The 23,560-nt window shown below is 33.2% G+C and overlaps 2 protein-coding genes across 3 annotated transcripts in view; one reads left to right on the forward strand and one right to left on the reverse strand.

Annotated features, from left to right (window-relative positions):
• LOC147065120 (uncharacterized) overlaps nt 1–23,560 on the reverse strand; it is a 578,962-nt gene that overhangs the window by 99,896 nt on the left and 455,506 nt on the right. The gene's annotated exons all lie outside the window — the stretch shown is intronic.
• On the forward strand, nt 1,224–16,398 carry LOC147065123 (polycomb protein PHO-like). Of its 2 annotated transcripts, none has more exons than XM_085956773.1 (12): nt 1,224–1,700; nt 5,285–5,410; nt 6,361–6,460; nt 7,260–7,407; nt 8,108–8,166; nt 9,900–10,019; nt 10,134–10,214; nt 11,288–11,389; nt 12,058–12,159; nt 13,290–13,410; nt 14,377–14,496; nt 14,934–16,398. In XM_085956773.1, exons 2-12 carry the CDS (start codon nt 5,324–5,326, stop codon nt 15,043–15,045), a joined length of 1,152 nt encoding a protein of 383 aa, XP_085812899.1. In that variant the 5' UTR covers nt 1,224–1,700; nt 5,285–5,323; the 3' UTR covers nt 15,046–16,398. The 2 variants fall into 2 exon arrangements, with proteins under 2 accessions (XP_085812899.1, XP_085812898.1); XM_085956772.1 differs by having other exon boundaries at nt 11,288–11,388; nt 12,048–12,159.

The following is a 23,560-nucleotide window of genomic DNA, read 5'->3' on the forward strand; positions in this document are numbered from 1 at the left end:
ACATACTAAATAATTTAAATATTAGACTTTTTGATACCTATATTGTATAATAATTATAATATAATTTATGCACCTAATTCAACATAAAAACTTAATAGTTAGGTATAATAATTTTTTGTTTTGGTTGGTATTTTTATTCATATTAGATCACATTTTAATCTTTTATTCTACCTATTTAAATACGTTAATTATTATATGATTATACCTACTAAGGTAGGTAGGTACTTATTGTTAATTAATTTTATTCAACTGTGATATTATTTTTAAGAATTAAGCTTGTGGCCTAGTGAATTATTGTACACTTCTAAAGCGCGTGTTTAAATTATTATTGCGTGTCTGACAAATTCACATGATTGTTTAAATGTATATTATTTTTGAATATAAGCAAGAGAACGGAAGGCAATTAATTGATGCCTTTGAGATGTGGTGTTGGCGTCGAATGCTTCGCATTTCTCGGATGGAGCACAGGACGAACCAGTCAATCATCCAGAGACGGAAGATAAAGGAACGGCTCTCGACGAGATGTCTGAGAAGAATTCTGCAGTTTTTTGGACATATTGTCAGGCGCGGACCGGACAACCTGGAGAGACTGGAAGTTTTGGGTAGCCTCCAGGGAAGAGAGCAGAGGAAGCAGAGGAAGAGCGTCTGCGCGATGGAGCGACCAAGTGAAAGAGCTGACTGGGGGCATCATCCATTCTGCCCTGAGAGAATCGGAAGATCGAGAAGGATGGAAAGTCTTGATCGCTCAAAGGATGACGAAATTTAAATGTGGTCACGATCCTCAGCCATGAGTGCACAACCAAGAAGAGAATTTTTGAATCCAGAGCATGGGGGTAAAAACTTATAAAAGGCTGACCGAATGACTAACAACCAATGACATTCAACTCATTGCTAACAACTATTTCTCGTTAAAAGATTTCATGAAACCTCTTTAGAAGGCAGCCACTATAATATTATTTAGTAGATGCAATAAAATGATTTTAAAAGTTCAGTTTTCGGAATTTTATAACAATTATTATAAAACCCCTATTTTGATATTTAAATTTGAAAAGGGCAATATTATACAAGTATTTGTGCAGCAGCGCTCGTGGCGGTGAATTTATTAACCAAACTTTTCACCAATGGCCGTGCACAGCGATCGGCGTATTTGGATTCGGTTTATTTCGTGTTCGTGTTTGCGATGAATCGCGGCGCAGTTCACTGCTAAGCGTCCATTTTGCTTCGCCATGATGGATTTGTCGGACATCTTTGGACGCCATATTTAGTCGGACATATTTTATAAACATTTTCGCGTAAATTTCAAATATTTTGATACAATAATATTGAATTTTTATCCGTGAGCTTATCGAGCGAAGGATGGTGAAATAATTGGGTTAAGAAAACGCGAGACGGCCGAGAAATACCGGTTTGGATGTTTGCTGCGGGGAGGCTTTTGTCGAGAGATAAATAAAGTTAAAATAAGTCCGGTATCGCGGCCGCTCATTGCTCGCTTTTGACATATCGGGAATACCTTTGTTGTTATTAGCATATCTAGTGTTACATATTGTTACAAAGTGCTCTCGAAATAGTGTTTCAGTGTGTGATTTATGGTAATTTAATGCGTAGTTTATATTTATCTGGATATATTACGGTGCCGAAAGCAGACCCAACCAGCGGAGGAGGTATTACGTTGTCCTAGCGTCATTTTTGACGCTTTTAAAGTGAGTACTGAGTGCATACACACGCGCGTTTATCTCACTATCATTTTCTTAGGGGGGCTGGGGACAATTCACACTTTAATCGGTTTACAAAATTCACAATGAAACAATATTTTTGATATTTTATCGCATCGCTAATGTATACTTATTATGTTACACTATTATAATGTACCTATATCATTTATGTATAACGTTCGTCTAAACCTAAACAAAACACGATTATTTCTAAATTAGTGAAATATTTTTATTCATGGAAATATGTGATTACGTACAGTTATTATTCCATAGTAGTTGATACAGACTCAAATTATTTTATAAATCCGCTTTGATGGTGTCAATAGTTAATTGACACCTCGTTAAATCACTCATAAGCTACATAGTACTATGTAGGTATGTACCTGCTTATTATTTGTTAAGGCGAAGTCTTCACTGAGCCTTTTTTAAAGAGGCACCTAGCGGAAAAATACGAAGCTTGTAATTTGAGACATTTTTTTGATAATTTACAATTTAAACTGTATTAATGAATAAATATGTATCTGAAAACATTAAAAATAAAAATATTTTTTATTTTAAGTCAAAGACAAACTTACAATTGTAAAAAATGTAATAAAATGTGAATTTGTTCTATCGGTCCGCACCCTATTATTACATATATTTTATGGTCATATTTATTATTAAAATTTAGTTTATTAAGTTTTCTAAGCATCACCTAAGCGATTTTTGACAAATTCATAGTTTTAATATTTTTTATATCTATTTTAAAAAACATCGATTTTTATAAAAAATATAAATGTATATAACTTGAAATCCTTTTTATTTATATCAAATCAATTATTTTTACAAATATAAATACAATATTTATATTAATATAAATAAAAAGGATTTCAAGTTATACACATTTATATTTTTTATAAAAATCGATGTTTTTTAAAATAGATATAAAAAATATTAAAACTATGAATTTGTCAAAAATCGCTTAGGTGATGCTTAGAAAACTTAATAAACTAAATTTTAATAATAAATATGACCATAAAATATATGTAATAATAGGGTGCGGACCGATAGAACAAATTCACATTTTATTACATTTTTTACAATTGTAAGTTTGTCTTTGACTTAAAATAAAAAATATTTTTATTTTTAATGTTTTCAGATACATATGTATTCATTAATACAGTTTAAATTGTAAATTATCAAAAAAATGTCTCAAATTGCAAGCTTCGTATTTTTCCGCTAGGTGCCTCTTTAAAAAAGGCTCAGTGAAGACTTCGCCTTAAGTGAAATAATTACACAAAATAATGACTCCAAAAATATCTAATCTAAAAAAATCTTTGAAAGAAAAAAAATACATACATTGTAAAATCCTCAGAAACAACATACCTACTTACCTACATTTTAAGACAAATCTAGAGATTAATAATCTTGGGTGGGATGTGGATATAATAAATTCGTAGTTTAGAGCCTTCTCACATTCCTCTATTCGTAATATTTTTTAACAGTAGTTATGTCACAAATCCGAAACGCACACGAAAAGTTGTACCAGCATACCACTTGAGACTTGATGTTCGTACATAATAATAACACGATTTTCCTTTTCATGTAACTCGTCGACATGTCAAGTTGGTATTCTGGAATTAAACAAATGTAATAATAAACTCATTCGATGAGAATCTATTCACATTTTTTTGAGAACTGTGTGATTGTAATGCATTTAAAAACTTTTTATCCGTTTAATTTACTTTATTAGTTTTCTAATTATTTTATTTTAGTGTTACCTACCACTAAAATTCTATAGTACTTTTAAAAACATTTTGAAACATGAAGGATGTTTTGGAAATAGTGGCTATTTAATATAGGGTAATTGTGCCGCAGAGGTGGACACGAGCTTTTATAATTTTTTTTTTTTTTTTTACTAAAACAGCTGTTTATTCCGTGTAGACAATTATAATAAATACCTTTTTCTGTCGGCGCTTCGGTTTTTCGATCCATTAATCGTTAATTGAAAATTTGAAATATTCATACATTTTTATACACCATTATCACAAACTAAGATTATATGAGGTAATATTAGGTTGGGGTAGGTTAGATTAGGTTTGGTTTGGTTTGGTCTAAAAAGAAAGTTGTAAAATATCATGTCCACCTCTGCAGCACATTTACCTGATATAGTTTTTGCCAATTCTTTTCTATACAATTACTTACCTAAGAAACATTAATTTTTGGGGTACTGTTCGGTTATACGGAATACAGCGGAAAACACATTTTGAAAATAGCCGATAAACTGGATTATTTGTTAGGTTAACCTAACCAAACCTAAACTAACCCAAACTAACAAATCGTCTCTGTTCTGGCAGAACACACTAACTGGAGAATACTAGTTTTGAGTAACTTGACTTTGAAGTTGTTAAAATGTTTGAAATGGTCTATCATGTGAGTTTATTAGGTAATCGTAAAAAGGATGACTTTAAAATAAAGATTGTTTATTTATTAGGAAGGTTTCCAGACGGTAAAGTTTGAAATAAGGAACATTTTGGTATAACTAACTCAATATATCATTTTTTCGAATTAGTGTCTTCTGCCAGAACAGTGACGAAATAATCCAGTTCAAAATGCGTTTTCTGCTGTATTCCGTATAACCAAACAGTACCATTTTTGGCATTGTGTGGTAAAACAAAATATTATTCATACATACTTGTCAATTGAAGCTAAAATTCAATTGGTTTGATACTTAAAGCTTTATGTATTTTACGCCCGCATGAGTTTTTATAACATTCTTTTTAGACCAAACCCAGCCTAACCTAACCTACCCTACCCTAACCTAATATTATAATCTTAGTATGTGGTAATGAAGCATTAAAATGTATGAAAATTTCAAATTATAAATTAGTTAACAATTATTGGATTGAAAAGCATCAGCGTCTACAGAAAAAGGTATTTAATATAATTGTCCACATGGAATAAACGTCTTTTCGTTTTCGTAAAAAAAATATATATAAAAGCCCGTGCGGGCATCTGCGGTATAATTACCATAATTTATATCTCTAAATAGTTTAAATAAAGTAATTTAGGTCCAAGAGGTGTGACTAAACGTATTCGAAGTAGTGTTTGAAAAAATATACATGCGACGAGTTAATCAACTTTAAATTAAATTATGCTATCGTAAGTTTTAAATAGCATTTTTCCTTAAATGTCTATTTGTCAAATGATGTTATTTCGGTACTAGTCGGCTTATAACCAAGTTCGACTGTATGTGTCATATCACTAACATGTATTAGCTAACGTATTTCCGCGAATGTGTTGAGATTCTGCGCCTATATACCCGTCAACTACCTATCATGCAGGGAAGAATGAAAGATTGTCAGCATCTTTCAGTTATTGGTAGTGAGTTACCAATGTTGAAATTATTTAACCACTTTTGCTTGTGCAGTGACATCATTTCCTACCATTGTCTAATTTTTATTTGTTGATTTATTTCATTCTCCATTGTTTTTCCTATTTGCATACGATTATCTGTTGATATGTCGTAGTGTTGCATACGTATGATGTGCATGTTCCACATAATTAAATTGTTACTATTTTTCGATTCGCAGCCGGCGGAGAATTCACCGATCCGGTGAGGACAATTTGGAATGGCAGGCCACGCGGCGGACATCATGTGCGAGGTGGAGATTTCCGACGGTCTCGTCGAAATGGACGAGGACCAAGTTGGCATTGAGGTAACCGAGAAAACGCTCCCATGATTCATTTACTTGTTAGTTAGTTGATGGTGATACACAAACAGGAAAAATTATAATTACATTTATTTATATAATGTTGTAACATAATCAATTCTTTTTAAATTAATGTACACCTGCCGAAAATATTTATATTGCGACATAAAGTTGATAAGTTTGTTTCCGCTTTGATTGGGAGTTCACATTTGATCTTCAGCTCCTATTAGATGGTAGATATCCTTGTTCTGCATCAGCTAAAGCTGGCAGAGATGAAACATAACTTTAATTAAAACAAACACAGAATTATTCTGTAATGTAATATATTTTTCGACACCAGCAAGAATTTTTTTACAGTCACAGTTTACAATACAAAAAATAACTACAATTTGTTGCATACTTAATACGAATTGAGTCATTAAAAAATGATTCCAGACAATTATTAGACTCTATTTAACGCGCGGCGTCTTACGTGGGCAAAGTCAATGTGAACGCGGCGCGGCGCAGAAATATCAAACACACGGAGTGCCACATGAGTAGCCTACGTGCAAATTATGCCCGGCGACCGATGGGAAGCGGTGCGTGGCTTCAGCAACGCGATAAGTTGGTTTAATATTCTTGCGCGAACTGAACGCGGCGCGCGGCTGATACTCATTGAATATCTTCATATAAATGATGAAATTCTCCATGAACGTATCTTTCTAAACAAATAATATTAGTTCCAAAATGAGTCTCTGCGGGGTGTAGTTAGTTTTTTTTACCAGCAGGTTCACCACTATCGTTCTACTGTGATATTGCACGGTCCAATTGTCGCGTGGAAATTCAGAAGTTTTTGAACCCTTTTGATTCATGCTTGCATTTTTGCAATTTACACGGGCCATAATTGATGTGTGCTTTATAATGCTTTAGAATATACTGAAAATGGTTTTTCAATAGTCCGTTTATTTCGGTTTCAGTATGAAGAGATTGAAACATCGCAATATGAAGAATACATAACAGAAGACCAGTATGACGAGGTCGAGGAACAGGTCATTGGGATGCAACACTTAGAAGAAGGTTTGTATAATAAACATACTCGATTGTTACAGAATTCTTTATTATTCGCTTATATTAGGTAGTGAACCAATAATTTATGCAATAAATATACAGAACTTATGAAAATTTTATCTTCCGAAGATAGTGCGTATTTTCAATATTTATTTTTAATTGTATCAGTACGCATTTATAAAAAGGTTGAGAGCCGCCTGGCCTATAGTAACATGTAGATTCACATACAAATACATGTATTTCCTGATTTACGAACAGGTTTGAGTGATTCGCCACTAATTTGAGACATGAATTTGCTTAAATAAATTGAATATTTAAAATTTGATTTTGAATCCACTTTTAATGTATCAAATATTCGCCATTGTGAATTGGTATCATGGTGTTCAAAGAAAAACAAATACTGTCATCAAGTCTTGCACACATTACAATCTAACGTTAAATAAAATTGTACACGTTTTATAATTATGAATTTGCTATTCTTCTTTTTCTTTCGACCATGTCCGATCTTAATAGGATCATATGGGCCTCCACAGAGTGGAGGTTTGTATTGACAGATTTTTGTTTTTATGAGAAATGGATGTCAGCCATTTGCTCAACCGATTAGGTCCGTACTCAGACTCATACACAAATTGAAAAACAATATGTGTACTAGCCAGACCCAGGATTCGAACCTGGGACCCTCGACTCTATGGGCCGGCATTTAAGCCACTCGGCCATCGTGGGTGTAAATTGGTGTGAATTTGCTATACCCAAGTAGAATAATATATAAAGGCATTGCACTGATTGTGGAAAATTGGTTCTTTTCAAGACTGTTTGGATCAAACCGGTTCAGATGAAGTAATCTTAACTGGGGGCGCTGTCCATGAAGAAGTTATTGACGTCTCAAACGACCCCCTCTGCGCCGCCGTATACACCACCCCCACTATGCAGAACTGCATCATGCCACAAAACAACAGGTAACACTTCCGCACAATCGTAGGGCCATTTCAGGGTAATTGACTAACATAAAATTATTGTATTTGAATTATATGTGTTAGAAAAATATGAATCGAAGTTACCCCACTCCATCCGCCATGTTGTGTAACTCTGTAAATTTGAAAGACGTGGCTGAAAATCGAAAAATATTCGAATTACAAAATTCAATGAGAAACAGTAAAACTTAAAAATATAGTTTTTTTTCTTGCAATTTTGTAACATTGTTTCCATTTCTGATTCAATTTCTTTTAGATTATTGTCAATGATGACTATTATGGCTCATTCATTGAATTAGTGGAAGTCGCTACTATATTTACAACTTTTGCATGGCCACCTTGTATAGCGCCATAAATGTGTCTAATTAAAAAGATTTTATTGGATGATCGGCACAAAACCAATGAAACAACCATACATCGTAGCCCTTTAAGAAAGAATTTAAATATATGTATCCAGATGGACAATGGACATCGGAGTAACCTAGTTAAGAACCTCACGTATTTTTTAACAGGGTAGCCAATGTCCGCCTTTTTTTGCTGACCTGTTCTCACTAAATATATACTGTGTGCTGACCGCTTTAACATCTTTGCAGCACTTTCTATTCCCCTCGATCAACTTCCTCATTGTGATTATTGTAAATCTTCTGTTTTATTATCTTTCTTTCACAATGATCTTTGGTTATAGGTCGAAGGGAAATAATCGAAGGCAGAGACCGCCGAATGTTCAACACCTGATGCCGATGGGTGAGTTTTTTTAATAAGATATCATTATACCAATTCACATGTCTTTTTGATGTGTGATCCGAAACAATGTACAAAATTGTAAATTGCCATTTGTCACGTGGAGCATATGAGACTAGACTAAAGGTTTTTTTTAACATACTTTGTTCCAAAAATTAGCCATTTGCTCAAGCCATTCTAGATTAAACAAGTACAGCCGAACTCAGTTATTACGATCTCGGATGTATTGAGGAAACATTCGTTGACATTTTGGTTTATGATTTTCTCCATACATTTATTCACTGATATAATGAGCAACTTATCGGATATACCAAGCTAAAATACTGTTAATGTGTCAATCGTTTAAAAACATTACGACCGTAAGCAATAAAATCCGATCGGACAGAATGCCGCCAGGGTCGGATTACGATTATGACACTAATTAAGTGTCTAAGTACCTACCTAATTAGTGTTTCGCTGACAATAATAAAAAGTATCCACGCATATGGTTGAAAAATCCAAGGTTTGTGAAGTCCGTAGGTACCTACCAGCATTCATTACAATAAACAACTTCTTTTGTAGTTATATGAATGCCATGCTTGTTTCAGGGATTGTTACGATGGGTTTGAAATTTTTTATTTTCGACTTTTTGTGTAATGTGATCGCTCATTTAAAAATACCTATTCTCTGATATAAGGAGTAACTCTTATAACAAGCAAATTCAGTCGGTCCCATCTTCCTCATAATAACCAAGTACGACTGTATTAGAAAATCATGTAATTTTCTCTAAACGTAGTGTTTGATTCCGCACCCGCGTCCTCAGAGACGGATGCTCTGCCAACTTCTCTACTATTTGGCAAAATAGGTTAGACAATGATTGCTGATTAAAATAAGCATTCATGCCTACCTCACTATACTCTGTGGGCACTATATCCTCATTGACATGTGAAGAGCTCTTAAAACCTGAATAGCTTAGTACATAAAACTCTCAATGTTCTATATACCAATGTTCCACAACCTTTTTCGTATCATGGACCCCTTACAATGTGTATGAATTTTCACAGACGACCCGTCATAAAAATGTGTTATTAAAACCACTCTTCAAAATTTTACCCTTTTCCTCAAATTTTAATTAAAAAAATAAAGGTAGGTAAATACACCTAAAATTTATAATAAACGAATGTCAATTTGGTCCGATAACAAACCGTCTGCTGCAAAATTTACGCATATACAAGTGGTAAAAATTGTTTTCTTTAATTGTAAGTAAATAAAAAAAATCAGTGTTGCAGAATGCAGACTACCTGTTGCACACTGGGTAACAGCAACACAAAAAAGAATTGAAATTTAAAAAAAAAACGGTGTGTACTTATGTATGCGCGTTAGAAGTTATACTTCTTTGACGTAACAAAACTTGTCGATAACCTAGATTCTTCGACTAGGTCTTAATTATCTTGTTAAATTACACACTCAAGAAAAAGCACCGCTTATTGGAATGCCGTTGGTTTATTTCTATACACTCTTAACTTATATTACTAAATTATATAATTGTTTACCAGTTTTAACAACTGCCACTATGATGTTTAATAGTTTGTTTACGTAAGGAATTGTAAATCGCCGACAATAATAACAAAATAGACAATAGACAAAATCTACATAAAGTTCAAGCAAACAAAAATAACTATATCGCTTGATTAATTACAGTATGTAATGCTAATTATATTTGCAATGTTGCTATGTTTGTCTGCTCATTGTTGCAGAGGATATGAGCGTAGGAGGAAACAGGGGCACTGCACGACGCTGGGAACAAAAGCAAGTTCAGATCAAAACAATGGAAGGAGAATTTAGTGTCACCATGTGGGCAACTGGAGAAGATGACGGTATGTGAATCTATTTGATCTATAATTTGATTCATAATGAAATATCTACCATTTGTGGTTATATATTATATACCTATTAGTTTTTTATTTGTACATTTCTATTTTTGCTTTTAGACGATGGTTCAAATCCAGAGCCCGACCCAGACTACACTGAATACATGACTGGGAAGAAAATACCTTTAGAAGGAATACCAGGTAAACATTTTAATTGTTACAAAAAAACAGACTTTAAAATACATGTCTTCATTTGAATGTTGTATCTTTAGGTTTATCCCTTTGTCTCCTGATTATAATGTAGAAAGCACAAATAATTTTACCATTATATTATAATATCCTATGTGCGTCCCTAAATTATTCAGACATTGTTATTGTCGAACAAGAACTTCTTGTCCATCTGTGAAAACTAACAATCCCCTCCAATGCAGCTAATCGCACTTCCGTTTTCTACTGAGGAACACCCCCAAATTTAACATTTCATTTTACGCTCCAATGGTGTACAGATCTATCAATTTACGTAATTCTAAGCTTTTTATAATAAAAATATATCTGAAACGATCAGGAGTGCTGTCAGAATTATTATTAGTAAACTTTTGGTTTATTGCGAAGTTGAAAAGGACAGCCGATACAATATTTAAACACACCTCTAGCACGCGTTGTCGCCATGACAGGCACGTCACTGAGAAGTCATCTACATTCGACTACGGCGACTTCCTGTTATCGCCGAAGATAAAAACATAATTTTAGTAAAAACTGTAGAAATGCCGTCTGTATGGGTGAAACATGCACAAACATCGTCATCTTGATGTAATGTTCGTCTGAGAAATACTGACCAGGCCATGTACATGGCACAAAACACACTGCGTATTAAGTTTATACGTACGTATACTATGCCCTGACAGTGATAATAATGATATTATTGATCTGAGGGATATTATGTCTCAGGGTAGTAAACAAATTTAGTACCTTGGTAATATCATTTCATGCCTCGCTGCGTACTGATTTTTACATAATTTTATTTTTTTCTTCCTACAAATACCCACGAAGAATTTAGCCGATTAACCGGGTAAAATTACCCGGTTTTCAGTTAGTTTAGAAACCAACGGTTAGCCGGTTTCGGTTTAAACCGGTTTGGAAGCTCTTGTATATAAAACCGCTTATAATGGATAAGCATGCCCAATCTCAAAAGTCACCACACACTGCAGTTAATAACCCAAAAGTGTTATTAAAAATTTTATGACAATATATTTCAATGTTGGTTTGGTTTGCAGGTTTGGACTTGTCTGACCCTAAACAGTTGGCAGAATTTGCAAGACCCGGTCACAAAGTAAAGGTTAAAAAGCAGATGCAAGACGGACTCGACCGGACCATAGGTCAGTTGCTTACCACACATAATTATAATTTATTACATTTTACACAAATTATTCATAAAATTTCCTACTGGTAGCTACCCTTATATTAATTCTCTGTGGTAACGTAGTGCTATAAAGCCTGTCTCTGAATCCATGCCAACGACCATTCCTTGTATAGAAGTCTGTTATTATATAGCTTCCACAAAATGGAGGTTCTTGTAAATAGTAATATACTTTTTTCTATTCAACCATGAATGAGTACATTTTGAATGTGCATATCTTCTGTCTTATCTTGTAAAATATGTTATGTGTTCAATTTTTAACCAACTTCACATCTTCAAAGCTTTTAAAAAATCAGTTGTAACAGTGAATTTATCGAGGGACAAAAAAAAAGAAGAGATTTGAATAAATCACCAAAGGTGACAAAATCAAAAAATGCATATTCGTGTTCATAGGGAGTATTAAATAATGAACCTCCTCTGTACTACTGCTTTTGCATTCATATTATTTAAAAAAAGACAATACCATGTTTCGAAAAAATGTACTAACTATTATATTTGAACTATTTTCCTAGAAACAGCATTGTAAACAGTTTAAATTTATATAAACCTTTCTGTGGTGTAATATAGTAAGTGTATTCCTGACTAAACTGTGTATTTGTGTTTGCGTTGGGTGTATGGGCGTGGCAGCGTGCCCGCACAAAGGCTGCAGCAAGATGTTCCGCGACAACTCGGCCATGCGCAAGCACCTTCACACGCACGGGCCCAGAGTGCACGTCTGCGCCGAATGCGGTCAGTATGCTTTCAAAATTGATATTTTGCACGGATAACTTGTCAAGCAATATTGCACATTTGCATATGAGCTCAAAAAGTCAGATGCTTGGCCTATTACGGAAAACAAAATGAGTAAAACAATTCATTGGTGTCCTGTATATGTATTGGATAATTTTGTAGAAAGGCCTTATTGCCAATAATGTCCAGATTATTTACTATTGCTTGGGCTTCAATTGATTTGAAAATAAGTATGCACAGCAGTCTCGACCTATCGTTCCTCGATCTGGCGTTTTCCTATTTGTATCATTCATTTGGTCAGGTCCCGAAAAATGCTCGTAATAAATTGCCAAGAAATTATCACATTAATCGTTCTTCTACTTATTGTTTTCCCGAGTTGATTGTTTAAAGTCTTATCTAGTTTGCTGTATTTTTCTGGATTATCATTTATGTACGTTATAAATATGTACATACTGAGAAACGAAAACAATGAACACTTTCGTTTGCTCTGAATAAACCGGTACTGCCAAGCTGGAATTTTGGGTGGCACTAACTCCTCATGTCACCAACTGTAGACTATTGTAAACAGTGTACTGATTGATATCACATACTCTTGTAGAGTCTGACGACTTCCACTCAAAACTTGATTTACACAAGAAAATTGTTAAATTCCAATTTAAAATTGTTGGTTATTAAGAATTTTTATTGTTTTCCCACGTTTACCGTTTGGTTCATCTGGTCCCTTTAAAATCTTGGAATCCACTGTACATATAATATTTGGCAAAATAGATCATTACATGTGCAATTATAGTTTCTGACATTTCAATAAATTGTGTATTTTTAGTAAAAACTGATATCTGTTTCAAGTAGAAAGTAAGTTTTTTTGAGTACCTATGTATATTTTTAAACATATTAAAATATTTTCATTTAATACACAACATTGTACCGCTAATATAATATGACCACTATGCTGTGCAATATTTGCTGATTTGTAGAATTCCACGAAACAATGCCTTCTTGAGTATTCCCTATTGGCCTATTACACTATGCTGTGGAATATTTGCTGATTTGTAGAATTCCACAAAACAATGCCTTCTCGAGTATTCCCTATTGGCCTATTACATTGCATTATATTTTTTATGTGTTTACAGGAAAAGCATTTGTAGAGTCATCGAAGCTCAAACGTCACCAGCTAGTCCATACAGGGGAGAAACCCTTCCAGTGCACCTTTGAAGGATGCGGAAAAAGATTTTCACTCGATTTTAACCTTAGGTAGGCCTTACATTTATGCCGCTTTATTTGTTTTAAGCTTTGACGTAATCTATATATGTATCACTAAATTTCAAAACCCGCTATAACACTTTTTTGAAATAATTAAGATATAATATGTATCTATGAATTCGTTATTAAAATCTCTACATGAATATTTTGTCGCCTCTTTCAAAATCCGCTACGATTGACTGTCATTTATGAAACAAAATCAATGCGTATTATCAATTCCCGCTATAACACTACTGTAACATTCTAAACCATTTTAGTTCAAAAAGTTTTTATTGATTTTCTCAAAATAATGAAAAAGTGTTATAGCAGGTTTTGAAATTTAGCGACACATATATAGTAGATACAGTATAACCTTGTTAATACGAATTCCACGGGACGGAAAATCGAAAAAAAAATCGAATTATGAAATGTATGGAATAAAAATATTAAAATTTAAAAAAAAAAAAAAATTATTTTCATCAATATTGTTTACGATCATAGATGTGCCTACCAAATTTCCGCTTTCGTGTGTGTTATTGAGTCATAAAATGTCAGGATTATTTTTATTACCTTCATTAAATAAGTAAGTTTTGATGTTTTAAGAAAAGTCTGTCACAATTTTCAATGACTGGCTAATGAAATAGTGTACTTTATTATGATTTATTGAATATTTTTATATGCCAGGACTCTGAAATAATTTTGAATTACGAAATTCGAATTAAAGGTATGGTTTTATATGAAAATAATGTTTCAAGGGACTTTTTTTTCAGTAAAATTTCGAATTACGGCGAATTTCGAATTATCAGTGTTCTTACTAATCAGGTTTTACTATATTGTGTATCTTGATTTAGAATCTAGATATTGACTCAATGGGTCGAACGAGCGGGCTATGAACAATCATCCAGTTTTACCATATTTGCCAGTGTTACCATAATTGAGCTATAAATACAATAAACTTATGTAATGGTTTGGTTGCAGGACGCATGTGAGAATTCACACGGGAGACCGCCCTTACGTCTGTCCGTTTGACGGCTGCAATAAGAAATTCGCTCAGAGCACCAACCTTAAGTCACACATACTCACACACGCCAAAGCTAAGTAAGTACTGCTTCCATCTATGATAGTGGGTACACGATGATGGTATTTTTGAAAATCAATATTATATCTCTAGTACAATGCCAACTTGGGTGAAACACAAAAAAATTTCAGGGTTTCGAGACACCATTTTTCATAACAAACATTATGAATAATTAAATATTATTTTAGTTTTTTTTATAAACCATGTCAAATATCAAAAGTTTGCATTAAAATATCAAAGAAATAAAGGTGAGAATTGTCTGTTTTATACCTACTACCCCGTTTACACATGCATGGATTGATTTACTGCTGCTATTATCGCTGGAGGATTACGGATTATTACATGACTAGTGTGTAACCCTAAATAATATTTTTTCTGTTAACAATTGAACCAATGACAAAATCACATTTTAACCATACTAGATTACTGACTAATCTTTAAAATTCGATTTGAACAGGTCTCGAACAATGGCACGCGGTTCCTTGAACTACGAGTCGCGGCCCAACACGCAGTATGTCCAACTGGAGTCACCTGACGACAGCCGACAGTTCATCGTGTATGCCGATTAAGGCCCCGCATCGCCGTGCGTGTGAATCGTTGCCTAGACTCCAAAATGTAGTGATAATCGCCATTTAAGCATCATCGAAGCACATTTGATGGGCAATATTGTGCGATATTTGTGCCGTTGAACCAGACATGAGTTTTTGTTATACGGTCGCCAGTCACGGTGGCAACATAACAATTTGACAATCTTGTCAGATTATGTTTCGTCGTCAAGTGTCATGTACTGTTGTATTTTTTTGGTGACTTTTTTTTACTGTGCGTAATGTGTTGATGACTGTCGCAATATAAATTCACATATTTTCACCACTGTCCACAACGTGTCATCAGATATGGTGTCCTTAGAATATTATAATATTACTTATAGTGATTCGCCTTTAGTCAATACGGACACTTACAAATTAATGATAATGAGTGTTTTTTTTCTTTATTTCTTTTATTCGAGAATAAGACATCACATGTCATATTGTCAGTCTACCTTGTAAATCACTTGAACCAGAAAAAATAATATTCCTGGCCTCGGCAGCATTGAATCATCAGCAAGATCGTGGTGTTTAATGGTTTGTTATAGTTTGTACAATGTACTGTTATTTACGTTTTATTAAGATTGTTCAATTTCTTTAATTGTGCTTAACTTTAACTGTCAATCCATGGTGGAAGTGCATTGGATTAATAAATTTAATAAAACACAATTTTATGTACTGAATCCACTTTTTTATATTAAGTAATTGTGCCGGTTTCGTCCACCTTAGAGAGACATTTTCTACCTCTCTGAGGTGGACGAAACTGGTGCAATCATTTAATATAAACATGTGGATTCAGTATAAGAAATTGTGTTTTATTAAAATTATTAATCAAGATTGTTCATCTAAATATTCGTAATAATGATCTTCCATTGTATTAAAACTTGTAGCACTAATGCACGGCATTTTTATCTCAGTGCAGTGCTTGCGAAGAAATCTCAGACCACAAAAATGTGATGTTTATTTTCCTTGTCAGTTGTAAACTTTTTTTAGGAGACATTAACTCTTTTACTCCCAGCTGATTTAGCCTAGCATATGAGAAAACTCCCAAGCGTTTTTTGACAACAAATCGTCGATTTAGTTTTTTTTAAATAACTAATTCTACACATGTTTTAAAAATTTGAAACTTTTTTTGTGTGTTCTCAATGGTGTATAAAGCAATAATAAGTAATAATATTGATAGTTTACATCAATAAAACAAAAGAAAAAAATAATGTATCAATATTTATTTAGAAATGAACGGATAAAACTATGTTTGAACAACAAAACAAGTGTGACAACATTTTTTTATTTATAATTGATATATCAAATTTTATAATATAATCTATCCTTATGTAGTAACAGAAAAAAAAATAAACATATTATTATTTCTCTATGAAATAGAATTTTTATAAAGTAATCAAAAAAAATCGTATAGTGTCAAGGTATTCAAGAATATTATTCAATTCACGAAATCGCAAGAGAATTCGATACAGTATCGACGACTAACTGATATGGAATGAAGTAATTTCAAAAAATAAGTCTCAAAGCACTAAATCATTTATAATATTATTTATATTCATGTATTTTTTCACCATCTTACCAAAAATACAGTGGCATCCATTGTTAGTTCAAAAATTACAAATTTCATTTTGTAATGTGATATATGAATCATAAAACAACTAAAAGAAATATCAGAATTTAAAATGTGTCATAAAAATAATGTTTTATTATTTTTATGACCCTCTTTGGTCTCAAGTTCGACAGCAGAGCAATTATGACTTGTGAGTTATTAGGGTATGGCATAATTATAAACAATGCCGACACTAAAATAAATGTTAGTCACCACCCAACACACAGTGAATATAAAAGTGCGGCCACACCGAAAACAAGTCGCGCGACAACTCGTTAAATTTTACGATAAGCATGATAATTATCGTAAAATTTCTTAAGCAATTATGATAATTATCGTAAAATTTAACGAGTTGTCGCGCGACTTGTTGCCGGTGTGGACCCGGCATAATGCTTCGTCTACATGAACGAAATATGACAGGAAAAAATTTGGAATAAATCGTAAATTTGGTTCCAAACTTTCGGCCGATGGATCGGCCCAGATGGAGTTTTCGCATAGGTATGGTGGGCCGAAATATCGGCCCCGTGGGAGTAAAAGGGTTAAAAACCATCTTATCTTTGTTTTAAATAGAATTTAAATATATAAAGTGAAAAGAAAAAGAATAAACATAAAAAAATTATATTTGGTATTTACGAGGCTTGCAAATTTTTCCATTGTATGGATATAAATACGGAATGGTCTTCGACCACATCCATTCTTCAGTTAGAGCATATGGGGGCGCCTCCAAGAATACATGTCGCTCGCCAGTCTTCTTGCATTTTTCAATTAGTGCAATGTTGCAAATATCATTTATTACCAAAGTGGGATTTACGAGTTTTACAAGATAGACTGATGATATCATTTTTATGATAATGTCATTGATCAACAACATTTTAATAATACGATAACCTCATTTTAATTAGTTGCAGTGTATTAAAATATTCAATTATCGGTACCCTTGCCGTAATTCCTGAGGGACTACGGGGGATATGTACTGGCCAACATGTCGAGTGCTGTATGTAGGAACTTGCCCAATCGGCCTGTACATACAGCGATGGAAAATGTACAAGTATGGGGATCTACTGTGGATATATATTATTATCAGGGGAAATAATATTATATCACTAAATAAAAAATTGCTGTGATGTTAGATTTTTTTTGTTTTTCATTGAAACGTACTCTTGATTTGAATATAAAATTCACAGTCGTATGCATTCACAGATAACATTGAATGCAATTAATGACAACTGCTAGGGGTTCGTCCAAATATGATGACAATGGCCTAAGGGAGGAGGGGGTCTGATATAATGTGATGAGGGGTTGTAGAAAATGTGATGTCACAAACCCACAAAATATTCGATCATGCGTTTTTTAATATATTAGAGGGGGCAATTCAAAAGTTTAACAATTTAGATCGGGATTAAAAGGTTTTATGATGACGTCATTTATGGGTGAACCCCTAGTATCACGTTCAAATAACAAATGATAAATACTTCAACAGCCAAAAATATAGTTCGGGGCTTTTTAGGGTTTTGGATCATGAGTCAATGCGCCAATAATTGCATGCATATTTAAAAAACCCTACAAAACTTTGATGCCAATTATGTCGGTTTACCGAAAACATTGGTCATTCCTTGAATGCATAATATATTCCGAATAACCCTTTATTGTTTTCTCATTGGTAAAAGGGTTTTCTTTGTATAACTATAAAATATTTATTTTAGTGAAATTGTAAGGGTAATGATGTTGAGATTAAACCAGTCCACCAGGAAATTCTGTTGCAGTTTTTAAGTATTAAGATCTCTTTCTTCTGTCTGATATGGTAGCTTTGTCGGGGCCGCTAAACTAGGGATTTTGATGACATTACTATATCCTAATTCTATTGGTGATCAAATCTTGACACCACAGTGAAAGTAAAGTATGGCTTACATATACCATTTTATTTTTGTCTGCAAAAAGTTACATCACCATGTTATGCCCACACTGGCCAAGCTTATAATGGCGTGGGTCAATCCTGGGTCTGGCAAATACACATATTGTTTTTCAACGTGTCTTCAGGGTCATGATTATTGACCGAATAGGTTGAGCTAGTGGATTACATCCATTTCTCATAAAAACAAAAAAGGTCCCATACTCAGGGTCCAAACAACATGTAAATTTGCCAGACGCAGGATTCTAACCCGCATCCAAACTATTGAATACTATTTTAATATGGTAGTTATATAGATATACCCATCATAAATTGTCAGGTGTTCGAATTTAGAACTAAGCTCATCTCAGTATATAAAGTATGAAATGATATGTCAAATGTTAGCATGTGGCGCCCTCACTCAGCGGACAACTTATACTGGTGGATCTATAGTAACGGTAACTTTATTGCATCAAAATCATGTAGTATAGCGGCTGCTGATTAATATGATATAAGTTAAACTACATTTGGTGAATATAGGTGCCCACTTGTAAGTAGAGTGCTTGGGATTAAACGAGTACAAGTGTAATTAAAATATTAATCAAGAGAAATTTTTCATATATACAAAGATATTTTATGCGTGAAACGTGATTCGAACTGTTGATGCTTTGTATAAATAGTCTAATCATTTTTGAAGTACAGATTTTTTATACTTATACACGAATGTTATGTTTTATATTATCTTTCAAAGCGAATTCACATTTTGAGTTTATAACAGAACCCTGATATTCCTCAAAGCCTTTAACTGCATTTTTCTGAAAATGTTCTTTTTGGACATACTATAGTTGCTCTCAGCAGATCTGTTCCAACATAACACTTCACTCTGATATCATGCAAAATTGTAATTAAAATGCTAATTCTATGCGATTAGTATGAAACATCAAAAATAACACTTCGTCGCTGTAGGATTGGTTTGTCGAGACGAAAAACAAATTTCATTATCCTATATTTAAATACATGGAGGTATTTAAATTGTTGTTTTTACAGCATGTGAATGCTGTATTCATTACAAAGCAATGAAAAGAAAAGGATGGTTTTGGGTCCATTTAGATAAAAAAAACCATTCTGCATTGAAAGGTCGATTTCGACAACCCAATCCTATAGCGACGACTTGTAAACAAGGCAGTCTCGCTGGGCGTGTTAATTAGATTACTTCTCAACATGTCATTTATCGTGAAAGCGTACTACAAGCGTGACCTCGCCAAAAACAGACACGAAGCAGGCATAAGTTTGACCGAAGAGTGAAACGCGGGTACTAACTCAAAGATTTGCCTTTTAGAAAACTATTTTGCACACTGAATACATATAACACATTCAGGTTATCTCAGAAATGTAACGAAACGGTGTTGGTTGGAATAGATGTGTTAAGAGACCGAAAGACCAATTATGTAGACTCTATGATTACATATTATTCAATTTTGTTCACTCGATCACCTGTGCACTTGTATTCTTTCAATCCACAGCACCTCAAGTAGTATATCGACTAGATTTTAAGTTATTTCCAATTCTACGCCAAAGTACATAACATAACGTTTTCTGCCATAATAATATGTTTCCAGTCAAAACATTTTTAATTACACATAACTCTACTGTATACCAACATCAAACCTGAATGAAAAAAAGGATTACATAGCTATACTCTGATGGAAACCAATAACTTCCTAGAAAATCACCAGAGAATTATTAGTTTTTCATGGATTATTTCAAAGTGCTTAGTTTAAAAAGGTACATTTAAGTATATTTATAAAAAGTGTAAGAATATTTTTTTTGAAATGTTCATTTAATATTATTAATGTTTTATTGAAACAGAAACAAAATGCAGTGTATTTTATTTGTTTTGTGTTATAAATTCTCTGTATAAAGTGAAAGCAGTGATGGGTAACCTGTTGTCGGCACTGTGTTTTATCACGGCATCAGAAACCGAAAGTATAAAATCTAACATAGCGCAGACATGTGTTGCAAACAATTATTTTTCCTTTTTAAAATAAATAACAATTTTTTACTAAAGTATACTGTCAGTGTTTCAATTAGAGATCGCAATTCTAGACAGAATTAAAAAAAAAAAATAAGTGAAATGTCTACAAATAAATTTATTTTCACGTAATGTACTGACATGAAATTATAATTATTATAGTACAGCATAAATTGTCCGCTGTTAGAATATGTAACTAACCTCATCACTGCATAAAAAATATTGAATGATATACCAAATGTTAGCATGCAGTGCCCTAACTCAGCGGACAACTTATACTGGTAGATTTTTAACAAAAACACATCTCTGATCATTTAGTTTATACTACATAAGTTTTATAATTATGTATATTATTTCTGATCTTTTAATCCCGCGAAAGGTAGGAGATGGTATTTTTCTGGGATTTTAATATTGTTTTATTTATAAAATTAACTTAAAAAAAATGTTTGCCATGTATCTTTTGTAAAAAATCATAATTCTGAAATTCTGGGAATTTGGAATCAAGAAATTAAACAGGATGCCGGGATTTCATACCCTAGTTCATTATAACTGCATAACACGGCCGGCGACTGGAAACTGCTCGCTCATCGCTGGTAAAAACCTTTTCCATAAAAATATATGGTGGATTTATCTCAACTATCATGTCGCATTAAAAAAATATATATTCAAGATCATTACTCTACATTTTATATTATGTTTAAAGATAAGTATGTACCTGATATACTTAAAATTTGTGTTTACTTTTAGAAGAAATAAAATGAATTTCTAAAAAAACTTTTATCATAAAAGGGAAAAATCCACTGTGTATGTTGTAAATTGATTGGACTGCATAATGCATTTGTAAATTTAGTGATAAAATATACAAGTTGTGAACTGCTTGCTAAGTAAAACGGGATTAAAGTAAATTTCTACTGCTAAATATATAGTCCTTGGAAGAAATGATCTAATGCCTCGTTTACACGCGCATGGATGTACTCCTGACAGTATGTATTATCGCGACCATAACAAACTAATAAACACGTATTATCTTGCAAATTGCAAGATTGCATTAATGAATTTAAAAAGTTCAATTCTTCTGAATTTTCATGTGACAATTTGACCGTGCAATCTCTGCGCCTGCGTAATAGAACGATAGTAGCAAATCTGCCGTTAAAAAAATGAACTACACCGCATAGACTCACTATGAGGTTAAACGATTTTCACGAACTGTTAAATAGTACCATAAAACGACAACATCGCATCTCACTTATGTGGGCGAAGTCGATGTGACGCGGCGCGGCACGGAAATATCAAACACATGGAGTGCCAAATGAGTGGTCTACGTGCAGATTACGCCCGGCGAACGATGCGAAGCGGCGCGTGGCTTCGGCGACGCGATCTGTTGGTTTGATATTTTTGCATGAACTGAAAGCGGCGCGCGGCAGATACTCATTGAGTATCTTTCTAAATATACAATATTAGTTCCACTTCTTTGAGATAAATATTTCTGTAAAATTTTGTATTTAAAATATGAGTTTTCAAATAAAAAAACCCTCGCGTCCGTCCGCTCATGATGAATAATATCCGATGACGACTGGTGACAAGCCACGTTGGACAACGTTGCCGCTTCGCATCGTTTTGCTTTATATCGCTTCAAACCGCGTCGCAATCGCGTTCGCATCAACATCGCCTACGTAAGACGAGCCGTTACTCTTGAAGAATGAGATTGGCGAGACAGTAAGCACATTTACGTGTAAACAGTTATTATTGCGATAGTTTAAAATGCACACTATTGGTGCAAGCAAATTCATGCACGTGTACAGGCACTAAATCTACACATGTACAGATCAACAACTTATTGGAGACTGATTCCTAAGGTTGGTTTATAAGGAAACATCCTACTAGCGCCGTTATCTTACATTATTTCATAACAAATTGTCCTAAATGTTTACGTATTACTTTCACGGTGAATAATTAGGGGGTCAGGGAGTAAGAGTGGGGGAGGTCCAACCCCCATCTATCCCACCGAATCATATTTTTATGTTTACAATAAATATTTTTCATTTGAAATCAAAGTTATTCATTATAATTGGCTCAAAACCCCTGCCCTACTAACTACATACCAAGTCAACAATTAATTACTGTTAATTTAATTTGGTCACGTATGTAGCATTACTAGAGTTATTATAGATAATTATAAATTTGTATATTTCTTTTTATTATATTATAATTATTGACCTTTAGTGAAGTATATGAGATGTGATCAAGTACTACAATAGACATTGCTAGCCAAAATACTTAAAATTAATATATAAGTCACCTTACCCACACATTTGCAACAATTTTTGTAAAAGATTTCTTAGCCATTTCCAATTTTGTGTTAATAAAATTTCTCATCTATTTGCATACTTGCTATATTTTAAACAAGTCTTCCCATTTTACTTATAATGGCTTATAAGTATGTATTAGTTTTAATCGGGTCTCTCTCCTGTGTAATGCAAAACAATCTTTCAGACATCATAAACTATTATTTTATGTGTCTAGTTTAGCTCCAGTAGTCATCCATATCAATTTATAGTTACACTGAAGGTTTTGTAAATAATATGTCAATGGTGTCATTTTGTACTGTGTTGGGATTTTGGCTGGCTGTCTATTGGGTGTTGCAAGTGTGCAAATCATATTAATATGTATAAAAAAATGTATGTAAGGAAGTGTATTTTCAAATATGAGTAATTTTTCACAATAAATGACCTCAAATAATTTTAAAGAGTTTCCTTTAAGAATCATTCTGAATCCGGTATATTTTTTTTTTCAACGATCCTATCCTTGGCATGTTTAATTAAACGTGGTTTGTATTATTAATATTAATATTATCGACCGAAGGTACCTACTTGATGGAATTGGAATTTAAATTCTAACGGATTTAAGTTTTGTACTATTCCACTTGAGTCATTTTTTTCGACCCGCAACACTTTACCCTCACCAAAAG

This window comes from Rhyacophila brunnea, unplaced genomic scaffold, assembly GCF_057557595.1.
Source record: "Rhyacophila brunnea isolate RB1 unplaced genomic scaffold, BYU_Rbru_1.0 scaffold_6, whole genome shotgun sequence".
Classification (NCBI taxonomy): Eukaryota; Metazoa; Arthropoda; class Insecta; order Trichoptera; family Rhyacophilidae; genus Rhyacophila; species Rhyacophila brunnea.